Below are 17888 nucleotides of genomic sequence, written 5' to 3'. Positions count from 1 at the left end.
TGCCTCTGTTGGAGTGGAGCTCTCTGATGCCCAACGGCGGCCCAGCACCAAGAAATCACATGGAGGAAGTCCTCAAAGCCCCCCGAATCAGTGGATTCCTGCAAACCCAGCATCCAAGGTTGGGCACTTCCCCAAACTACAGTGCAGCTGGGAGGTGGGGAAGAGGAAGTGCGGGCCAAGAGTAGACCTAGAGAGCCCAGAGGAGGAGCCTCTTCTAAATGAAAGACACAGGGGTGGGGCCTCCCCAGGGGTGGCTCTTGGGGACTCCCAGGACCACAGCAGAGACGCAGGGTGGCTGGAGGTGAGTGAGAGGTGAACTCGGCCCAGGCCTGGCCAGGTGAGACTCGCCACCCTCTCCCTGGGAGCACCGTTGACCATGGCCCTGGCCCAGCAGCTGCGAGCCGAGAGGTGAGTGCAGGGCACAGTGCTCTCCCCGGGCCTCGTCCCGTCCCTGTTCCCAGCAGGCCTTGGGGGACAGAGGCCCACCCTCCTGCAGCCACTTACCAAAGTCAAAAGCTAGAGGCCGGAGCTGAGTCAGAACCGGAATGCTCAGAAATGTAGATTCTTAGAAGTGTTTCAAGGAAGCCTCCAGCTGTGGCTCACTTCCCTCAGGCCCAGATGAAGGCACCCGAGGCTCAGAGAGGGGAAGTGACTTTCCCAGGGTCACACAGGAGTGGGTTTAGCGTCTGGACAGGGGTCCTGGGTCCCAGGCCGGGCTCGCTGCCCCCGTGGTCAGCAATGGCTTTCCATCTTCTGTTCAAAGAGAACCACAGGATCTGGTTTCTTCCTCTTTATCCAGGGTCTGCCTCAAATGTCAAAATCTTCCCTCCCAGCCTCTGCATCGCTCTCAGACCGCTCGCCCTGTTTTTGTTTTTTGGTTTTTTTTTTTTTTTTTTTTTTTGCAGAGTCCTTAGACCACTGACATAATAGTCTATACTGGCTCTTTCTTTTTCTGTATCGCCGACTCCCCCATCAACAGGCCCCAGGAGGGTACGTGCCCCCCAGTCCCTGCTGTATCCTTAGTATGTAGAACAACACGAGGAGAGACTACGTGCTCCAGAAATCCTGCCCAGTGTGTGACTCACTGAGTGGATCTTTGGATGGGAGCGTGTCCTTGGATCCTTCCAGTCCAATCCCGCCAATGAGAAAAATGAGGACCGAGGCAGAAAGTCCTCCCACAGGGTCCCCCTGCAGCACGGCCCCACGAGGGCCTACCCCCATCTCTCAGCAAGACTGTGCCCTGAGGCGTGGGGGAACCTGAGGACACGGGGCTTGGCTCCTGCCCTGGACCGGAGCAGCAGGTGGCATCAGAGAGCGTGCCCACTGTGTGGAGGCGATTCCGAGGGTGGCCGCAGAGGGGTCAGCCCGGTTTAGGTCAAAACGGGTGGCAAAGGTCCTTGGTGGAGTCTGGGGGCTGGAGGTGGAATTTCCAAAGACTGAAGGTCAGAAGAAAGCTTCTCAGGGAAGGAGGGGGGAGCCACAGATGCAGATGCCCAGAGTGGGGGTCCAGAAGGGCCTTGATAAGTTGGTGGGCGTACCTGGGGCTGGGGCTGCCCCACCAGGTTCTCCTTCCCGCCGGTTCTCCCCAGAGACCAAGTCGAACCTGAGAACACACGGGAAGTGGCCCCCATGCAAAGCTCGTGGCACTTCCTGTTTCTCAGGGAATGTGGAGGAAGACAGGACACCAGCAAGGGCCGGGGGTGCTCCCTCCCTCCCGCTCCCTGGTTCTTTGCAGCCAAAGAACCCTCTGGCCCTCAGAGCAGGTGGAAGGGGTGCCCTCCTGCCTCCCTTCATAGGGCATGGTGCCAGGTCCCGGAGTCACAGGCCTCCCTGCCCCTCGGGGACCCTGTGCTCTGCTTGAGGTCAGAGTGGAGGCCGGGAAGGAAGGGCGAGGATCCAGCAGGACTTTCAGAGACCCCAGACCCCACCCGTCCAGAGTTCGAAAGGACTGCCTTGGGGTAGCGAGTTTGGTTCCAACAAACATGTTTTCAGCACCTACTGTGTGCGGGAGCCACCAAATGTGACCTAGCTGTCCCCTGAGGGCCTCTCTAGGTCTCCATCAGCCCCTCCCGTCTAGGTTCCACGGTGGACTTTGCATGAATGACGCTGGTGCGTGGGAACCCAGAGCAGCGGGGCCCTGGAGAACCTGGGTTCCCGACAGCTCTGAGGGGTCTTGGCTGAGCTCTGCAGGGCAGTGGCTCTCCTGGGGGGGATTTCTAGTCCGGTTTGTTGCGCCCCTGCCTCCCTCCTGGTGCAGCAGGCAGCCCGGCCATTCCCAGGCTGACCACCAGAGGACTCGCTAAGACACGGGGTGGCCTCACCCGAAGCCTCTACTGTGTGTCTGGAGCTGTTCTGGGCCCCGGGGGTATAGCAGGGAGCAAGGTCCCTGCTTTCATGGGGATTCTGGGGCTGGCCTTGCTACGGATGAGACCTTCTGACCCGTGCCATCCCACATCTTCCCAGAGTAAGTCTCCCTTGCCCAGCAGCCCAGGGCAAGGCGCAGGGCCTTCTTGATGGGCCCTGCCTGTGTCTCGAGTTACTTTCCCCCTCCCAGACTGCCCCCGCCCCAAAGTTCCTTGCACTCGTCCCTCTCCCCAACCCCACCCCGGCATGGCTAGAGCCTTTGCACTTGGTTTCCCTTGCCTGTTGTCCTGTGGCCAACTCCAGCCCCACTTCTTCCAGGAAGCCCTCTCCGACCATTCTCCATCTGAGTGAGCCATGAACCTCGGACATGCATAGCACCCTGCTTTTCTCTCTGATGGATGTAAGCCTCGTCTTTGAAGTGCCTGCTTGCCAAGCTCTCCTGCCCACTGCACTACTAGTCCTCCGGGGGTGGGAGGGGATATAATAACGGCCGGGCTCTGCGATAGCTCAAAACACCATGTGCTTTTCCTTCACAGCCTCTCTGACCATTAAAAGGATGTTGTTATTTGTTTAGTGTTAAACTCCCTCCCTCAGCCATGATACCCAGGAGCGCAGAGGCCATGTCCAAATATGCTTAGAACAGTGTGTGAGCTTCGCTAGGTGCTAACAAGGGTTTGCTATTACCGTTATTATTATTACCTCAGATGGGGAAACTGAGGCTGGGGGAACCTGGGGTTTATGTACGTTCGTGCAGCAAGCTATTGGGGCAGCGAACTAGGAGCAGTGTGGAGGTGTTTGGGACCAAAATTCTGCTTAGGCTCGAATCTCAGCTTCTCGATTTACTTGGGCAGGTTCTGTAACCACTCTGTGCCTCAGTTTCCCTGCCTGTTAAAAAAAGATGCCAGAAGGGCATGTGGCACATAGCACACACTCAGGGAACTGTTAAGCGAGGCTATGACCCAATGTGGCCGATTCCCTGCCCAGGGCCATTTTTATGCTCGGGTTCCTTCCTTCCTGTCCGGCCAGGGCCCCATCCTGTTGCGGATGAAGTAAACATGAAATACACAGCCTCTGGGGAGAAAGTGGAGGAGGAAGCTTCTCCCAGGGGTGTTGCCATGGGGGCCTGTGTGGAAAGCGAGTGGGGAGGTTGCCAGTGGCTACTAAGTCGCCTGGGAGGTGGTGGGGATTTCCTCTGTCTGCCCACAGCCACCCTGAGTCACCCCCTGCCCAGCGGCAGCGGTCAGTGTCCTCCGGGAGCCAGAGGTCCCACGCAGCCCAGGCCACGTGGGGACCAGCAGCAGTTGGGACTGGGTGTGCAGACTGGGAAACCGATCTCCCCTGAGGGCCTGCCCAGTTTGGGGAGGTGGCAGCCCTGCGCCCACTCCCCTCCTGTCCCCCAGTTGCTCGGGACTCGGTGACCCGTGACTGCTCTTTCTCTGTCCCCTTGGCTGGTGTTTTCTCATCCTCCATCTGTTCCTCTCAGCCCCCTCTGCTCAAAGATTGCTCTTCCAGGGGGTCCTTACCACCAATCAAGGGCACATGGGTACCTCCCCGACTCCAGCAGAGACCCACCCCCACCCCCAACCCCCAACCGCCTTCACTGAGCTCTAGAGAGCCACACCAGCTCTTGCCAGACCCAGACCTGGGGGCCCAAGGGCCTCACAATAACATGCCCGAAACTCAGTCCATCAGCACCCCTCCCTTCCCTCCCATCCTGCTCAGCATATGGGTGACATGTAGGTGTCACTCTTGACACTGCCCTTTCTTTCACCTCCAGATCCAAACAGTCCCCCAACCCTGCTGGCCATTAGTCAGGAATGACTCACAGATTGGTAGCATGTCTGCTGGAAATGTGAAAGTCTGCAGCAGGGCACCAAGAGACGCATGGGAGCTTAAACAAGTAAGGGCTAATTTTTGCACATGACAAGAAGTCCACTGAGCTTCTGCAGCTCAGTGTCCTCAGGAACAGGATGTCGGAGATTCCTTTGGTCTGCCTCCTGTCTTTGCCTCATGGATGCAATATAGCTGCTGTGGGTCCAGACGGCACATCTGCTTTCAAGATAGGAAGAAGGGGGAAGGAGAGGAAACCATGCTGGGCGCCTGTTCCTCCCTCTGGGATCAGGAAATCTCCACTGGGGCGTCTCCAGGAGTGACCCAGGGGAGATTTCCTCATAGGTCTCACTGGCCAGAACTGGTCACGTGGCTGGTCTTAGCTGCAGGGAGGCTGGGAAATAGGAATGAGATTATTGGGTTTGGTTCTGACCAGTCATGGCCTATCACCTTGAGGCTAGGGACATTGCCACCCTAAAAAAAATGGAGCTTGATTGGCAGGAAGAAGCAGGGGACACAGTAGTGAAGCAGTGTCCACCAAGGGTTGTGTCTCTGTGTCTGTTCATTCCTCCTGTCCCTGTTGTCTGGCTTGGGCCCCCACCATCTCTGAGCTGCACCACTCTGGGGCCTGGAACGGCTGCTCTGTCCCTTCCGTCTCTGTGCTCCCTTTCCTCTGCACACAGCTGCCTGAGTTGGCCTCCCACAGCTGGGATCCTACTGTTTTTACTCTCTTCTGAAGCCTTGCGTGGCTCCCTATGGCCTAAAGAAGTTACCCAGCTCAACACTGGAGACCCTCCTCAGCCTGGCTTCACCTGCCCGTGCAGCCTCTGATCACAGCCACCTCCAGTCACACCAGACCCGAGCCCACTCCTTTCGTGCCTCGAAATCTTAGCATATGCTGTTCCCACTGCCTGGAAGGCCCTCCCCTGACCTTCCGACTTTCTGTTTGACCTTCTAGCCTGGCGGGGAGGCGGGCTCAGAGCTGGAGAGACCGAAGGTCCCCTCCGACCTTCTGTTTGACCTTCTAGATCCCGTTCCAACGCCTCGTCCACCTCTGTGAGGACTTCCCCAGCTCGGCTATGATGACCCATTCTCTCTGTGGGACGTGTGTTGACTTTGTTTCCTACTATGACCCAGGGCCTCCCCCAGGGTTTGACACGGAGGAGGTTGCTGGATGTGCTGCTCCCAGATGAATAACGCAGCTGGGGAGCAGTTTGCTAGCGTGACTACTGACACAGGGTCCCATCTCCAAGTGCCTTTGCTGTCAAAGTCTGGTCCACGTCGCTGCCCGGCACTTGAAGTGGTGTTGACGGAGAAATGCGGGACACACCCTTGGTTCACCTCTGCACACTTGGGCTCAGCGAGCCCATCAGTCTGGTGGTAACTGAACTGTCCTCTCCCGTCTTCCTCAGTGACTTTGAGCAGCTTCCCGACGACGTCGCCATCTCCGCCAACATCGCTGACATCGAGGAGAAAAGGGGCTTCACCAGCTACTTTGTAAGACAGACCCCTGACCTTCAGCTTCTGCCCGCTGAACCTCCAACCCTCTCAATCCCTTTAACTTCTCTCCTGGTGGTTCGCAACAGGGCGGTTTCGCCCTCCAGGGGGCGTTTGGTACTAAATATCTTGAGACCTTTTTGAGGATTCCAGATTGGGTCAGGGACTGCTCCTGGCCTCTGGTGGATGGAGCCCAGAGAGGCTGCTCAGCACTGCCCCACACACAGGACAGCCCTCCCACCCCAAAGAAGGAGATGCCCCCACACCCGCCCCGTGAATACTGAGGCTGAGAAATGCTGCTCTAGTCCTAGGACCTTCCACACCCCCACTCTCCTCTGCCCCTGACCTCCCTAAACCCTGACCTGTGTCCTCCCCAGGTGTTCGTCATCGAGGTGAAGACAAAAGGGGGCTCAAAATACCTCATCTACCGTCGCTACCGCCAGTTCTATGCCCTGCAGAGCAAGCTGGAGGAGCGGTTTGGGCCGGAGAACAAGACCAGCCCGTTCACCTGCAGCTTGCCCACGCTCCCAGGTAGGCGGCCCGTCCCGGCCGGCCCCGCGGCACGTCCCAGTCCTGAGGCCCCGGGGAGCTGGACAGCCTGACCCGTGACAGAGCTGCGGCCCTTGGCCTCCCCTTCCAGCTCTGCCGCCCCTGGTGGTCACTCCAGGTTTGCCTCCAGGCCAAATATTTCATCCACGGCCCCTCCTGGCAGCCACGGGCTGCTTCCTCTAGCCCCATTGCCCTTGACCTCCGGGCCATCCATCCCTTGCTCACCAGGCGGACTCACCTTCAGCGCCCCCTGCAGCCCTGATTGAGAGCTGCCCTTTGACTGCTGCCTTAGCTTGGGCGGATCCCTGGGGCGGGTGGGGCCTGCTTCCCTGCTCCGCTGGGACCCTGTGGGCACCCCATCTTTGCTTCTGGACAGCCCCCTCACTCCTTGCCCCCTGGCCTCTCTCCCCAGCTTGGTCCACACATGCACCTTTCCAGGAGCACCAGATAGACCCAAATCTCCAGCGGGTCGGCACCTGCCCTCTCGAGCCCTGCGAGGGTGTGGGGTGCTCAGTCCGCGGGGTGGTCTCAGGGTGCCCCCCCATGCCTTGCAGGCCACATACAAACACCCTTTCCACAAACAGCAGAGATACTTCCTGACCTTTCCTTATTCAGGCTCCACACTCTGCCTCTGGCTTGCTCTCACTTTCTCTCTATCCCATCGGAGGTCCCAGAGGAGCTGAAGCTGCCCCCAGGGGCTCCTGGCTTCCCCTTTCCTCCTCCAGAGCCACTTCAACTCACACCGGCCCCTCCCCTGTCTCTGGGCTGCAGGGGAAGGGAGACCCCTCCCCCTCTGAGCCCGCCTCCCCACCGGACTCCAGGGAGCCCCTCCCTCCTCTCTGTGACTTTCTCCAGACAACTTGTGGGTCTTTGTACACTTGCCTTCTCCTTACTTGCGGCATCTGCAAAGCTCTCCCACAGCCTTAGTTTTCCTGTCTTGAGACAAGCCTGTGCCATGAGGAGGCTTTCTGGCCATAAGCCCCCTTGAAGCCCGACAGCCCTCAAAATCTCCATTCTTTCGGGAGTCGCTCACTGTTCCCCTTTTCTCCTTCCATCCCCTCCTCATCCACCAGCGTGGCTTCTGCTCTCACAGTCCCACCGAATTCCCTTCAGGACCCGTTACATTGGACTTCTGTGGGCCTATCCCGGCCTTACCATCATTGTCCCGCTTCCTCCTCCAGGAAGCCCTCCCTGACCTCCTTCCAGGTCTCTTCCTACCTCATCGCTGCTCCTCCAGCTCCTGACGGAATCTGCCCCTTCTGCTGCTCCTTGGAAGGTTCTTGGGCATTCTCTGCCGTGCCATCTCTGGCTTTCTTCTCCCTCCCCAAACCCTCCCCGCAACCAGGTGATCTGACCTCTGACCTTAGCTGCTCTCTTGTCGATACTAAGTCTCAAAGGCCTCCCCACCCCAGACCTCAGATCCTGTGCTCCTACCACCGCCCAAGACCAGCCCCTGCCCATCTCACAGGCAACAGGAGCCAGACATGTGCCTTCTGTTGGGGGTTCTTGGGGGGACAGTTCTCCTGGGGCCCCCACCTAAGGCTCCTGGAGAGGACATTTGTCTTGGGTCAGCCAACATCTCTTTCCCGTTCTCCCTCCTTTTGAGGAATGATTCATTCAGCTACTCCACAAATATTGATCGATGTGGTCAATCACTGTGGTGTGAACCACCAGAACCACTGTTCTAGACCCTTGGTTCCTTAGGAGGGGCGGGTATTCGAAGTACCTTGAGATTTAAAGAATTCTGATGCCCAAGTCTCCCCCCCAACCCCGAGATTCTGATGTAATTATCCTGGGGCAAGTCCTACACAATGAAGTTTTTAAATGCTCTGTGGATGACTTAAATATGCAGCTGGGGTTGAAGACCCCTGTCCTAGGGGATGGGCTCCAGCTGGGGCAAAGCAAAGCTCTTCCTCTCTTAGAGCCAAGAATCGTTGAGTGTGTGCGTGTGTGTGTGTGTGTGTGCGCGTGTGTGCATGCACGTGTGTGTGCAGGAAGAGGCAATAAAGAAGTAAAACAAGAAAAATATCATCTGGCGACAGTACATGCAAGAGAATGCAAGCTGAAAGGGAGGTGGCCTGGAGGCTCAGCCAGAGTATGGGAGCGAGTTCCTGGCCTGGGTGGGCGGCTCGGAGTCCAGAGACCGTGGTCATGGGCCAGGGTCCCAAGAGAGCTCTTTGCATTTCCACAGCCAAAGTCTACATGGGTGTGAAACAGGAGATCGCGGAGATGCGGATTCCTGCCCTCAACGCCTACATGAAGGTAACGGTGGGGCTGTGTCATCTCAGCCCCTGGAGGACCCCAGGGATGGTAGCGTCCCTGAAGGCGACCTGGGGGCTGCTCTCTGGCTCTGATGGGGCCGCTCGGCAATCCTCAGAGGCGGGACCTGGGGAGAGAAACAAGATGTGTTCCCAGGGTTCCAGAGGGTGCGGCAGGAGCGATGGGGAGGGAACAAGGAACAAGAGTGGCTGAGCGATGGGATCGAGAAGTCTGTGCCAGGTGTGCACAGGTGTCTGTGTCAGGTGTTCGGATGCCAGCATGAATAGGACCGAGTATGTGCCCTCAAGGTACCTGCTGCCCAGTGGGGACAGGGGACAGGTGGGTCATGAAATCACAAAATTGTGGCCTCTATAACAGAGGCAGGATGGGCCAGGGCCTCAGCTCTCTCACACAGTGACATTGCACAAACTAGAGAAAGGCTCTTGGGTGTTTCCCAGCCTGTAAACTGTCTGCATCCTTAGGAGATGGGAGCACAGAGAAAGAAGCATCTTGAAGGCAGAGACTGCTGTTTAGGAAAGGTCTTCTACCATTCAGGACTGTGCAAAAAAGGAACAGCATTCCTCGTGAAGTAGTGAGCACCCCATCACTAGAGGCATCCAAGCCCTGGCTCGATGGTAACCTTAAGAAACTGGAGAGGGAAGCCCTCCTCCTAGCACAGAGGCACCCTCATAGTCAGCGAGAGCTTCCCCTCCCCTTCCACTCTCATGGCAGAAGGGCACAGAGCTAGGAGTCTTCAGTCTTTGCTTTGACCTTGACTGTTTGGGTCATTTGGGTGAATTGCTCATTCTCTCTAGGCTTTGGTTTCCTCACCAGTGCCTCCAGCTCGCTGGTCTCGGGAGCTTCCAGACTGTACGGGATCAGAACTCCTAGTGGAGTGAGCTGCAGGAGGAGGGCAGGGGAGGTGGGAGGCAGGAGGAGAAGACCCTGGCCCTCTCTGGTGGCTGCAGGAATCCTGGGCTCTGAGCAGAGAAGAGGGACAGTGGGAAGCCCCTGGGACACAGCCCTGGAGACATCTCCCCTCAAGGGGGCGCTGTGGCAGCTGCTTCTTCAAGGTGGCTGGAGGCTCCTGTCTCCCCCTGCAGGGCTGGGAGAGGGGTGAGCTGTGGAGGGAGGGGTGTGGCCATGGTGCTGGGGCTCTTCCTCCCACACTTAGGCTTAGCTACCAGCAGCCTGGAGGATCCCATCTCTGCCTTTTTGTCTCCAAGCCCAGGAGGCAATCGTGTCTGGACAGTCACCACCATGTCCTTTGGCCTGCTGTCACCATTATCGTTGTGTCTGGAGGTCTTTAGGCTTTCTCCAAATGGACTCTCCTTGAGCCAGCCGGTCCCCTCCCGAACTTGAACCCAGGAGAAAAGCTTATGAAACATTATATGTCTTGTTGCTATGCTCAGACAGAGAAAGCATTAGTAGAGAGGGAGGGACCAGTGCGGAGGATGGGGATAGGAGAGAGGGGCCGGGATGTCCAGAGCTTTCTGTTGCCCGCCCCCCCCCATCCCCCGTCTTGGTTCTCTCCCAAACACAGAGCCTCCTCAGCCTACCCATCTGGGTGCTGATGGACGAGGATGTCCGGATCTTCTTCTACCAGTCGCCCTATGATTCAGAGCAGGTGCCCCAGGCCCTGCGCCGGCTCCGGCCACGCACCCGGAAAATGTAAGTGACCAGCCCCTGTGCTCCCATGGGCCAGGCCCCGGGCCCCTCACCAGGTGCCCCCAACCAGGCGCTCTGACCCAGATGCCCCCCAACAGAAGGCATTTCTTTTCCCCGGAGGAAGGGAAAAGCTAGACATCGGTTCTATCCCGGGACACCCCCAGGATGTTCAGCTTGTTAGCTGAGCTCTGAAAACCACGCACAGGGTGGAGGGATACAAGGTGGGTGCATTTTGTTGTGTGTGACAGTGACGACCAGAGGACAGAGGCTGGGTCACTGATGGGGAGAGCTGGGTGCCACAGTCCCCACTGGGGATGCCTCAGAACTCACGGTGCCTGGAGAGCGTGGTGGGAGGGAGGGAGGGGAGGAGTTGCTCTCTCTACAGACATTCCCAGATCCTGGGATGTCCTGTCCCCCATCATGTGGTTCCATGGGGCCGGCTGTGGCTTCTGGTGTATCACACTGGTCCCCAGGGGACATTCCCGCTCAAGGGACATTGAGCAGAAAATAATCATGGAAAACCTGAGCTACTATTACAGTAGTAATAGGGCTGAGCTTCCAAAGGCCGGGCTGCTGCTGCTAAGAATTCCAGGAACAGTGCTCTTGAGCCCTGACCTCCGTCTCAGGGCCTCCCTCCTTCCTCGGGCTAGCGTCTCTGAGTGTCCTCTCGGCTCCTGGCCATCTCTCCGGGGCACGCAGCCAGGCATGGTCTCAATCTCAGCTAAGCCGCATGGCAGGCCCATGCCCTGAGCCCTGGTGCAGATTGCCTCTCCAACCCATTTCCCTGGCTGAAAAATTAGAGGTTGGGTGCGGGGAGTAGAAGGAAGAAGAGGTGTGAAAGCGTTGATACGCTAAGGTGCTGAGCAAATGTGTATCTTCCTTCCCGCCTCCTTGTTGAGTCTACATTTCCTGGTCCACAAAGGAGGATAGAATCCCTCCCCCGTGGGCAGTAGGAACCTGGGTGTGCGTGCGCGCATGCGCGCGTGCGTGTGATGGCGCAGAGGAACGATTGTAGCTGCACTTTTAACATCCTCTCCTTCCCCCGCCTTTCCTGCCCCTGGTGAGGGGCTCCTCTGGGGACAGAAGCAGGGAGCCAGGCCCTGAGGGAACCAGGAGGGCTGACAGGCCTCCCTTTTCTCTCCGCAGCAAGAGCGAGTCCCCACAAGGCGCCATCATTGACCGCATGGCAGCTCCGCGAGCGGAGGTAACCCCCGCAGGGCCAGGCGTCCCCCCTCACCTCTGGGCTCCACCCTTCGCCACTGCGCCCCTCCTGCTGGACACCCTCTGTGTGCCCACGACGGGGGCTGGGTGCTGCGGGGAGCAGGGGCCTTAGCCTTGGCCCTTGGGGCACCCAACCCAGCTGAAAGGAGGTGATATGGGGAGCACCCAGGTCGAGGGGAACGCAGCCAACCATCATCCCCTCAGCAAGCTTTCCTGGCCTCCTCCAGGCCAGCCCCGTGGTGGTAACTGAAGTGTCAGACAGAGATGACTCAAACCAGGCCCAGTCCTCCAGGAGCCCCCAGCTCCCTGGGGACACACATGGAGAAACAGTGTGGTCAGTGCTCTGGGCTTATGGGAGCCCTGGAGCCCACACTGAGGCCTGGGGGGCTGAGGGAGGTGCTCGACCCCGGAGTTTGGCTCCTTGGCTCTCTGTGCGCCTCCCACCAGCTCTGCAAGGAGCACGATTCTGGAGTCAGAGAGATCTGGACTCTAATTCTGGCTCCTCCGCTCACAAATGGAGTGGCCTCAGACAAGCCAGTCGTGCTCCCCGGGGCCAGTCCCCTCATCTGTTCACTGAGACGCTGAAGTACGCAATGCAGTGTGGCAGGAACTCGGCGAATGCTCCCTTCCTCCTGCCCTCCTCTGCCTCTCTTCTCCCAGGCCCTGTTTGACTTCACGGGCAACAGCAAACTGGAACTGAATTTCAAAGTCGGAGATGTGATCTTCCTTCTCAGCCGGATCAATAAAGACTGGCTGGAGGTGAGGATGGGGGTGAGGTTGGAGGTGAGGTTGGAGGTGAGGATGGGGTGAGGATGGGGATAAAGAAGGTGAGGATGAATGTGAAGGTGCAGCGGAGGGTGGGGATAAGGTTGGAGGTAGGCATGGGAAAAAGGATAGCGGCGAGGATGGAGGTAAGTTGGAGGTGACCTTGTTTTGGGTCTGCTTGTGGGGAGAAATCAGAGGGGGCAGACGCAGGGAATGCCCCCAGGGAAGAGATGTCCTCTGAGGATAGTTCTGGAAGTCAGAGCAGCTGGGTGAGGGCAGCCTGAGAATTACAGCCACAGGGGAGGCAAGAGTGTGCCTGGAACAGAAGATGCGGAGACCACACTTGCCTTTGGTTCGGAGGCCAGCAAATGGTGGCTTTGGGCAAGTCTGTTAATCTACTGAGTTTGATATCTTGGTCTGTCACAGGCCTTCTCACCGCGGCACTGCTGACATTTGGGGCCAGATAGTTGTCAGCAGTGGGGGGGGGGGTGTAGTGAGAGGCCATCCCCGGCATCATTGGTTGGGGGGTTTAGCCGCCTCCCTGGTCTCTGCTCACTAGACCGCAGGAGCGGCCCTGCAGTTGACAATCTAGGGTCCCAGACATTTGGCTCTCTGGGACAAAATCACCGACAGCTGAGACTCACTGGTGTGTCATCCGGGATGATTTCCCTTACCTTGTGGGCAGCGAGAAAACGCAGTGATGCGGACCTTGAGCTCTGGAGTCGGACTGTCTGGTGTCATTTCCTAGTTGTTTTTAACTAGCTTCTTGGGAACTTTGCTCAACCCTGTGGTTTCCTTTTCTGTAAATGGAGATAGCTGTCAGACCGTTTCTTCATCGCGGTCCTGGGAGGGCTGGCTGAGGTGCAGCTGTTTGGGGCTTGGCCCACAGAGGGCCTAGATACGTCCATCTGGCCGGTGCCAGGGCTGCTGGGAAGGTGAAGGTCTCAATCTTTGCTTCGTTCCCACGTGAGGCATGTGTGGCCCCTACTGACTCAGTGAAGGGAGATGGGAGACCCTGGTCCCTGTTCCAGCCATTCAGATTGGGTCTTGCTGTTCCTAAACAAGATTCCCTTTTGTCGAGGCTCCTGAGGCAGGGGGTGTCTAAAGAAGATGGTGGGACAGGCCCCACGCGGACTCCAGGGAGGCGAGAGCCCCTGGCATAGAGGGCTGTGAGGTCTGTTGTTCTCACGGACTTGGCAGCTTTGATCGTACCCCTGTCCTGGAGCCCTGTCTCGGGACCCTATGGCTCTTATAGCTGTGGGGTATTGCTGGGAAATTCTCCAGAAATGGGAAATGCTTGTTACCTTCCTGTCTTCTGGAAAGTTCTCTATGTTAGTGGGATGGCCGATTTCTGGCCTCAGGTTAAGGGGAGGGTCTGGGGAGGAGGGAAGAGACGAATTTGAGCCTCAGTATCTGTGTCTGTAAAATGGGGTGGGGATAATAACGTCTTCTCTAGAGTTGGGAAGATTGGAGAACATGTGGGCAAAGCACAGGCTATAGCTGGGTCGTGCGTGGCCAGCGCTGGAGAGAGCTTTCGGGCCGTTGGCTCTAAAGCAGCTGCTCTGTGCTGTCTGCAGAGTCAATGAGTGAATGAATGAATGAATAAATGAGTGAGTGGGTGAAGGGAGCCACCTCCCCTCCCCCATTCTGTGTTCCCTGGCCACTGGCTCAGCGTGAAGCTCACCCACTTCCCTGTGCGTCCGCCGTCATCCACCAGGGTACGTGCTCCCCACCAGAGGACAAGGATGTCGTCCTCCCCGAACCCAGAACCTGCCACGTGGCGGGTGCTCACTCAGGAATGACTGAATGAAATGAAAACAGCTTTTCAGATCAAGTGAGATCTCGACCTATTCTAGAACAGAAATTTGTTTTTGGGGTGAAGAGCATGGTGACCTCGGCCACTACTTTTTCTGCCTCTGCATACGACCTCGTCTGCTTCGTTATAAGGGAGCAGGGTTGGGGGATGTGCGGGAGGGAGGAGCAACGTCTGGTCCTGGAGCCTCTCCTCCTGCTGACAGGGCAACCCCTCCTTTCCTCCTCAGGGCACTGTGAGGGGAGCCACGGGCATCTTCCCACAGTCGTTCGTGAAAATCCTCAAGGACTTCCCGGAGGAAGAAGACCCTACCAACTGGCTGCGCTGCTACTACTACGAGGACACCATCAGCACCACCAAGTTCGTGGCCCGGCCGCCGTCCCTGCCCATCCCCATCCCCTGCATCACACTCCTGACTCTGAGACCCAAAGCGGATCTCCCCTTGTCCAAATAAAAGCCTGTGGTGGCTCGCCCTGCCCTCCAGATAAGCCATACCCGGGTAACAAGATGCCAGGCTCCAGCGTGGTCCTGCCGGACTTGTCCCCATGTCCCCCTTTGGCCTGATGCCCCCTCACCGCTGCCTGTTGTCCCCCTTAGGGACATCGCAGTGGACGAGGACCTCAGCAGCACTCCACTGTTCAAGGACCTGCTGCAGCTCATGAGGTGAGAGGTGGGAAAGCAGAGGGCGGAGGGCAGAGGGCGGGGGTCAGACACCCCGGAGAAGTCAACAGCAGGAGGAACACAGCATGAGTCATCCGTAGGTGTTTTGCCTCCTGTTTTATCCCCAGCCCAGCCCCACCAGGCAGATATCAGCCCCCCGTGTCGGAGATGAGTGGGGGTCTGCAGAGAGACATACAAGGGGGCTCAGAGGAGGTCACACGGTTCATGAGTGTGGGTTTGCAGCTCAAGCTGGAGTCTTCCTGGCCTTGGACTTGGATCCTCTGCTATCAGAGAAACTCTACCTCCCGAGAGCCAGCCTCAGAATGGAAATAACCTTGTTCCACTGATGATGAAAATAATTCCTATTCATTCTTAAAAAACATGAGAAGGTTGGGCGCCTTGGTGGCTCAGTCGGTTAAGTGTCTGCCTTCGGCTCAGGTCATGATCCTGGAGTCCTGGGATCCAACACTGCATCAGACTCCCTGCTTGATCTGTGTTAAATAAATAAATAAAATCTTAAAAAAAAAAACCCCAAACAAAAAATCACAGAAAAGTAGAATGAAGTGAAATACAGATATCCCTCCTCTCATGATCAGATGTACATGGAGATGGCCTCCGAGCATACCCCCACCCTCACCGCATAACTATGACATCACCTGGCTGCATGACGTCATTCTGGGGAGGCTCTGGAGTCGCCACCCCTTCTTGGCCATTGGGATCACCCTCCCCTTTCTCACTACCAGAAAGAATGCTGGGATCCTCATATGTGGTGACTTGTACAATTATTCGCTTCACGATGAGTTTCTAGAAGTGGAATTTTGGAGTCAAGGTGTTTGCAAGTCTGTTGGGCTTCCAACCCCATTTGCTGAGTTATCTATATGAAGGTTATATCAGTGTTTACTGTCACCAGCCATGTGCACCCCACACAAAATGGTCCCAGTCCGTAGGAGTCCTCATAACTGCAAACAGGTTGCCCTTGGAGGCTTGATGGTCTCTGCTATGTGCCTGGCCAAACTCACTCCCCTTTCCCAGGAAGTTCTTAACTTTGCACGTGTACACACAAGGCATTTCAGGCTGTGCCGGTAACTCACTGTAAGAGCCCCTTCTCCCCCGTAGGTCTGTTTCTCCATCTGTGCAATGGGACCACACGAGGGATAAAGCCTGTGTCATGCTCTGACCTCTTCTGACTCTTGGACCCCAGCTTTAAAGTTTCCTCAGCCCCCACTCCCTGTCTCCCTGAGGCTTAGTCCTAGGGCCCCCGGACCTTCTATCAACCCTGATCTTTCCCACCCAGGCGGGAGTTCCAGAGGGAAGACATCGCCCTAAATTACCGGGACACCGAGGGCGATCTGGTGAGGCTGCTCTCAGACGAGGACGTGGTGCTCATGGTGAGGCAGGCCCAGGGTCTCCCCTCCCAGAAACGCCTCTTCCCCTGGAAGCTGCATATCACCCAGAAGGATGACTACGCGGTCTACAACACTGTCCCCTGAGCCGATGGTGTGCCTGGGGCAGGGAGAGATGCTCGGTAAGAAGCTCTCGGAGGAGAACAGGACCAGGAAAACCTGGGAGCGTGGGACAGACCTGCTGGTTCGAATCCGTGGACCTGTATTCCGTCTGTCTGCACACTTGGTCTTGGAATTAAATAAACCCTTTCATCTCAAAGGTTCAGACTGTGAAAGACAGTATCTTTTGAGGAACGAAAGGAGAGGAAGTGAAATCCCCATGAGTGAGGGTCAGTTAGGGGTCATTTATATATGGAAGGGGGCCCTGGCATTGGTCCTATATTCCAGCTGCCCCGTTCCCTTGCCCCGTCCACCAACATCAAGATGTCGGCAGGGCCATGCTCTCAAGAAACCCATCAGGGTATCCTTCCTTGCCTCTTCCTAGCATCTGGTGGTTTTCTGGCATTCTCTGGCATTCCTTGGTTTATGACTGCGTTATTCCCATCCTCCATATTCACCTAGTGTCCTTCCTTTGATCTTCGAAGCTTCTCTCTGTCCTTGTCTGTCTCTGCATCCAAGGACACCGCCATATTGGATTAGGACCACCTGAAGCACTTTGTTTTGACCTCATGCTACAGACCCTCACCTCTATAGACCCCATCACCTCAAAGGGCCACATTCTGAGGTAGTGGGGGCTAGGACTCCAACATATCCTGGAGGGTCGGGGATACAATGCAACCCATAATGGCACACTAGAAAATAGCCACTCGACAGAAATTTAGCAGACCTTGCAAACTCCGTTGTAACAAATCCAGTTGTTGGCTTCTAACATGTTGCCTGATGCAACTGGTTGAGGGGCTCTAGATAGGACACTCTCTTCAAAGAATCACAGCCTCACAAGAAGTAGTGGGGTTCTTTAATGACCCTCCCTCTTCTTTCCCTCCAAGCCCCCCATGTCACAGCTGGGGCCAGAACCCACAGCATGGAGGGGGAAGTTGTTCTGAATCATGGAGACAGCTCTGCTGTCAGACTGCTTGAGCCACAGGGAGGCCATATTGAGGGAGGATGGACCAGGGATTCTTGTGATGGGTCAAGGCCCCTGGGAGTGAGGGCTGAAGTGATCCTGACAGATCGGCGTCCGCACCTCCAAGCAGAAATAGAAGAAAGTCCCCTCTGGAATGAAGCATCCTCAGTTTGGGCTGAGGGATTCAGAGGAAGCAAAGGTGTATGTCAAAGATCACTAACTCTCTGCAAATGAGAACAGGCAGTGCTAGTAAGCAACAACTTTAGAGTCACAGGGACCACAAGGTTTTGAGCTATGTGACTAAAATGTTTAAAGAAATAAAGAATCAAAGCATAAAAATGAATAAGCAGAAGAGAATAACCAGGCAGATTTGCAAAAGAGAGCTGGAATGTACATGCATGCTATGTGTGTACCCATGAGCAGGTGTGTGTGTGTGTGTGTGCACCTGCTGAATCAGAAAACCCAGTAGGTGGGCTAGACTGTATATTAGGAGAAAACCAGTGCATTGGGAAAGAGAAAAATCAAAGAAATTCCCCAGAATATGACACAGAGAAACAAGAGGTTGGACAATATGAAAATGAAGTTAAGAGATACAAACAACAGAATGTGGTTTTTAAAAAGTCAAACTCTCAGAAAGAGAAAATACAGAGAATGGAGAGGCAATGTTTAAAGAGATGGCAGTTGGAGCACTTCAAAACTGATCAGAAACTCAGAGCGGGGGATCTAAGGAACTTGTCTGGACAAGCAGGGTAAATAAAAAGTGGTCTGTTCCTGGCCACAACATTTTTTTTTTAAG

The 17888-nt window shown here is 56.3% G+C and overlaps 1 protein-coding gene across 2 annotated transcripts; it reads left to right on the top strand.

The window, feature by feature from the left end:
• The first annotated feature begins 216 nt into the window (after positions 1-216).
• NCF4 (neutrophil cytosolic factor 4) lies at positions 217-16294 on the top strand. 2 transcript variants are annotated; one of them, XM_059404613.1, is made up of 10 exons: positions 217-408; positions 5607-5691; positions 6069-6222; positions 8432-8502; positions 10043-10170; positions 11314-11371; positions 12049-12147; positions 14196-14326; positions 14564-14629; positions 14870-15155. In XM_059404613.1, the coding sequence occupies exons 1-10, from the start codon at positions 377-379 to the stop codon at positions 15000-15002; spliced, it is 957 nt and encodes a 318-aa protein (XP_059260596.1). In that variant the 5' UTR covers positions 217-376; the 3' UTR covers positions 15003-15155. The 2 variants fall into 2 exon arrangements, with proteins under 2 accessions (XP_059260596.1, XP_059260595.1); XM_059404612.1 differs by lacking the exon at positions 14870-15155 and adding an exon at positions 15921-16294 and having other exon boundaries at positions 222-408.
• The last annotated feature ends 1594 nt before the right edge of the window (positions 16295-17888 follow it).

This window comes from Mustela nigripes, chromosome 6 (genome assembly GCF_022355385.1).
Source record: "Mustela nigripes isolate SB6536 chromosome 6, MUSNIG.SB6536, whole genome shotgun sequence".
Lineage (NCBI taxonomy): Eukaryota > Metazoa > Chordata > Mammalia > Carnivora > Mustelidae > Mustela > Mustela nigripes.
Note: the sequence above shows the minus strand (reverse complement) of the source record. Positions and strands in the feature narration are given on the sequence as shown.

Excerpts from the sequence above, each read along its gene's own strand:
- NCF4 (XM_059404612.1), top strand. The coding sequence starts at position 377 with ATGGCCCTGGCCCAGCAGCTGCGAGCCGAGAG. Across the intron at positions 5,692-6,068 it reads GGGGCTTCACCAGCTACTTT|GTGTTCGTCATCGAGGTGAA; the intron begins GTAAGACAGACC and ends TGTCCTCCCCAG. Across the intron at positions 10,171-11,313 it reads CGGCCACGCACCCGGAAAAT|CAAGAGCGAGTCCCCACAAG; the intron begins GTAAGTGACCAG and ends TTCTCTCCGCAG.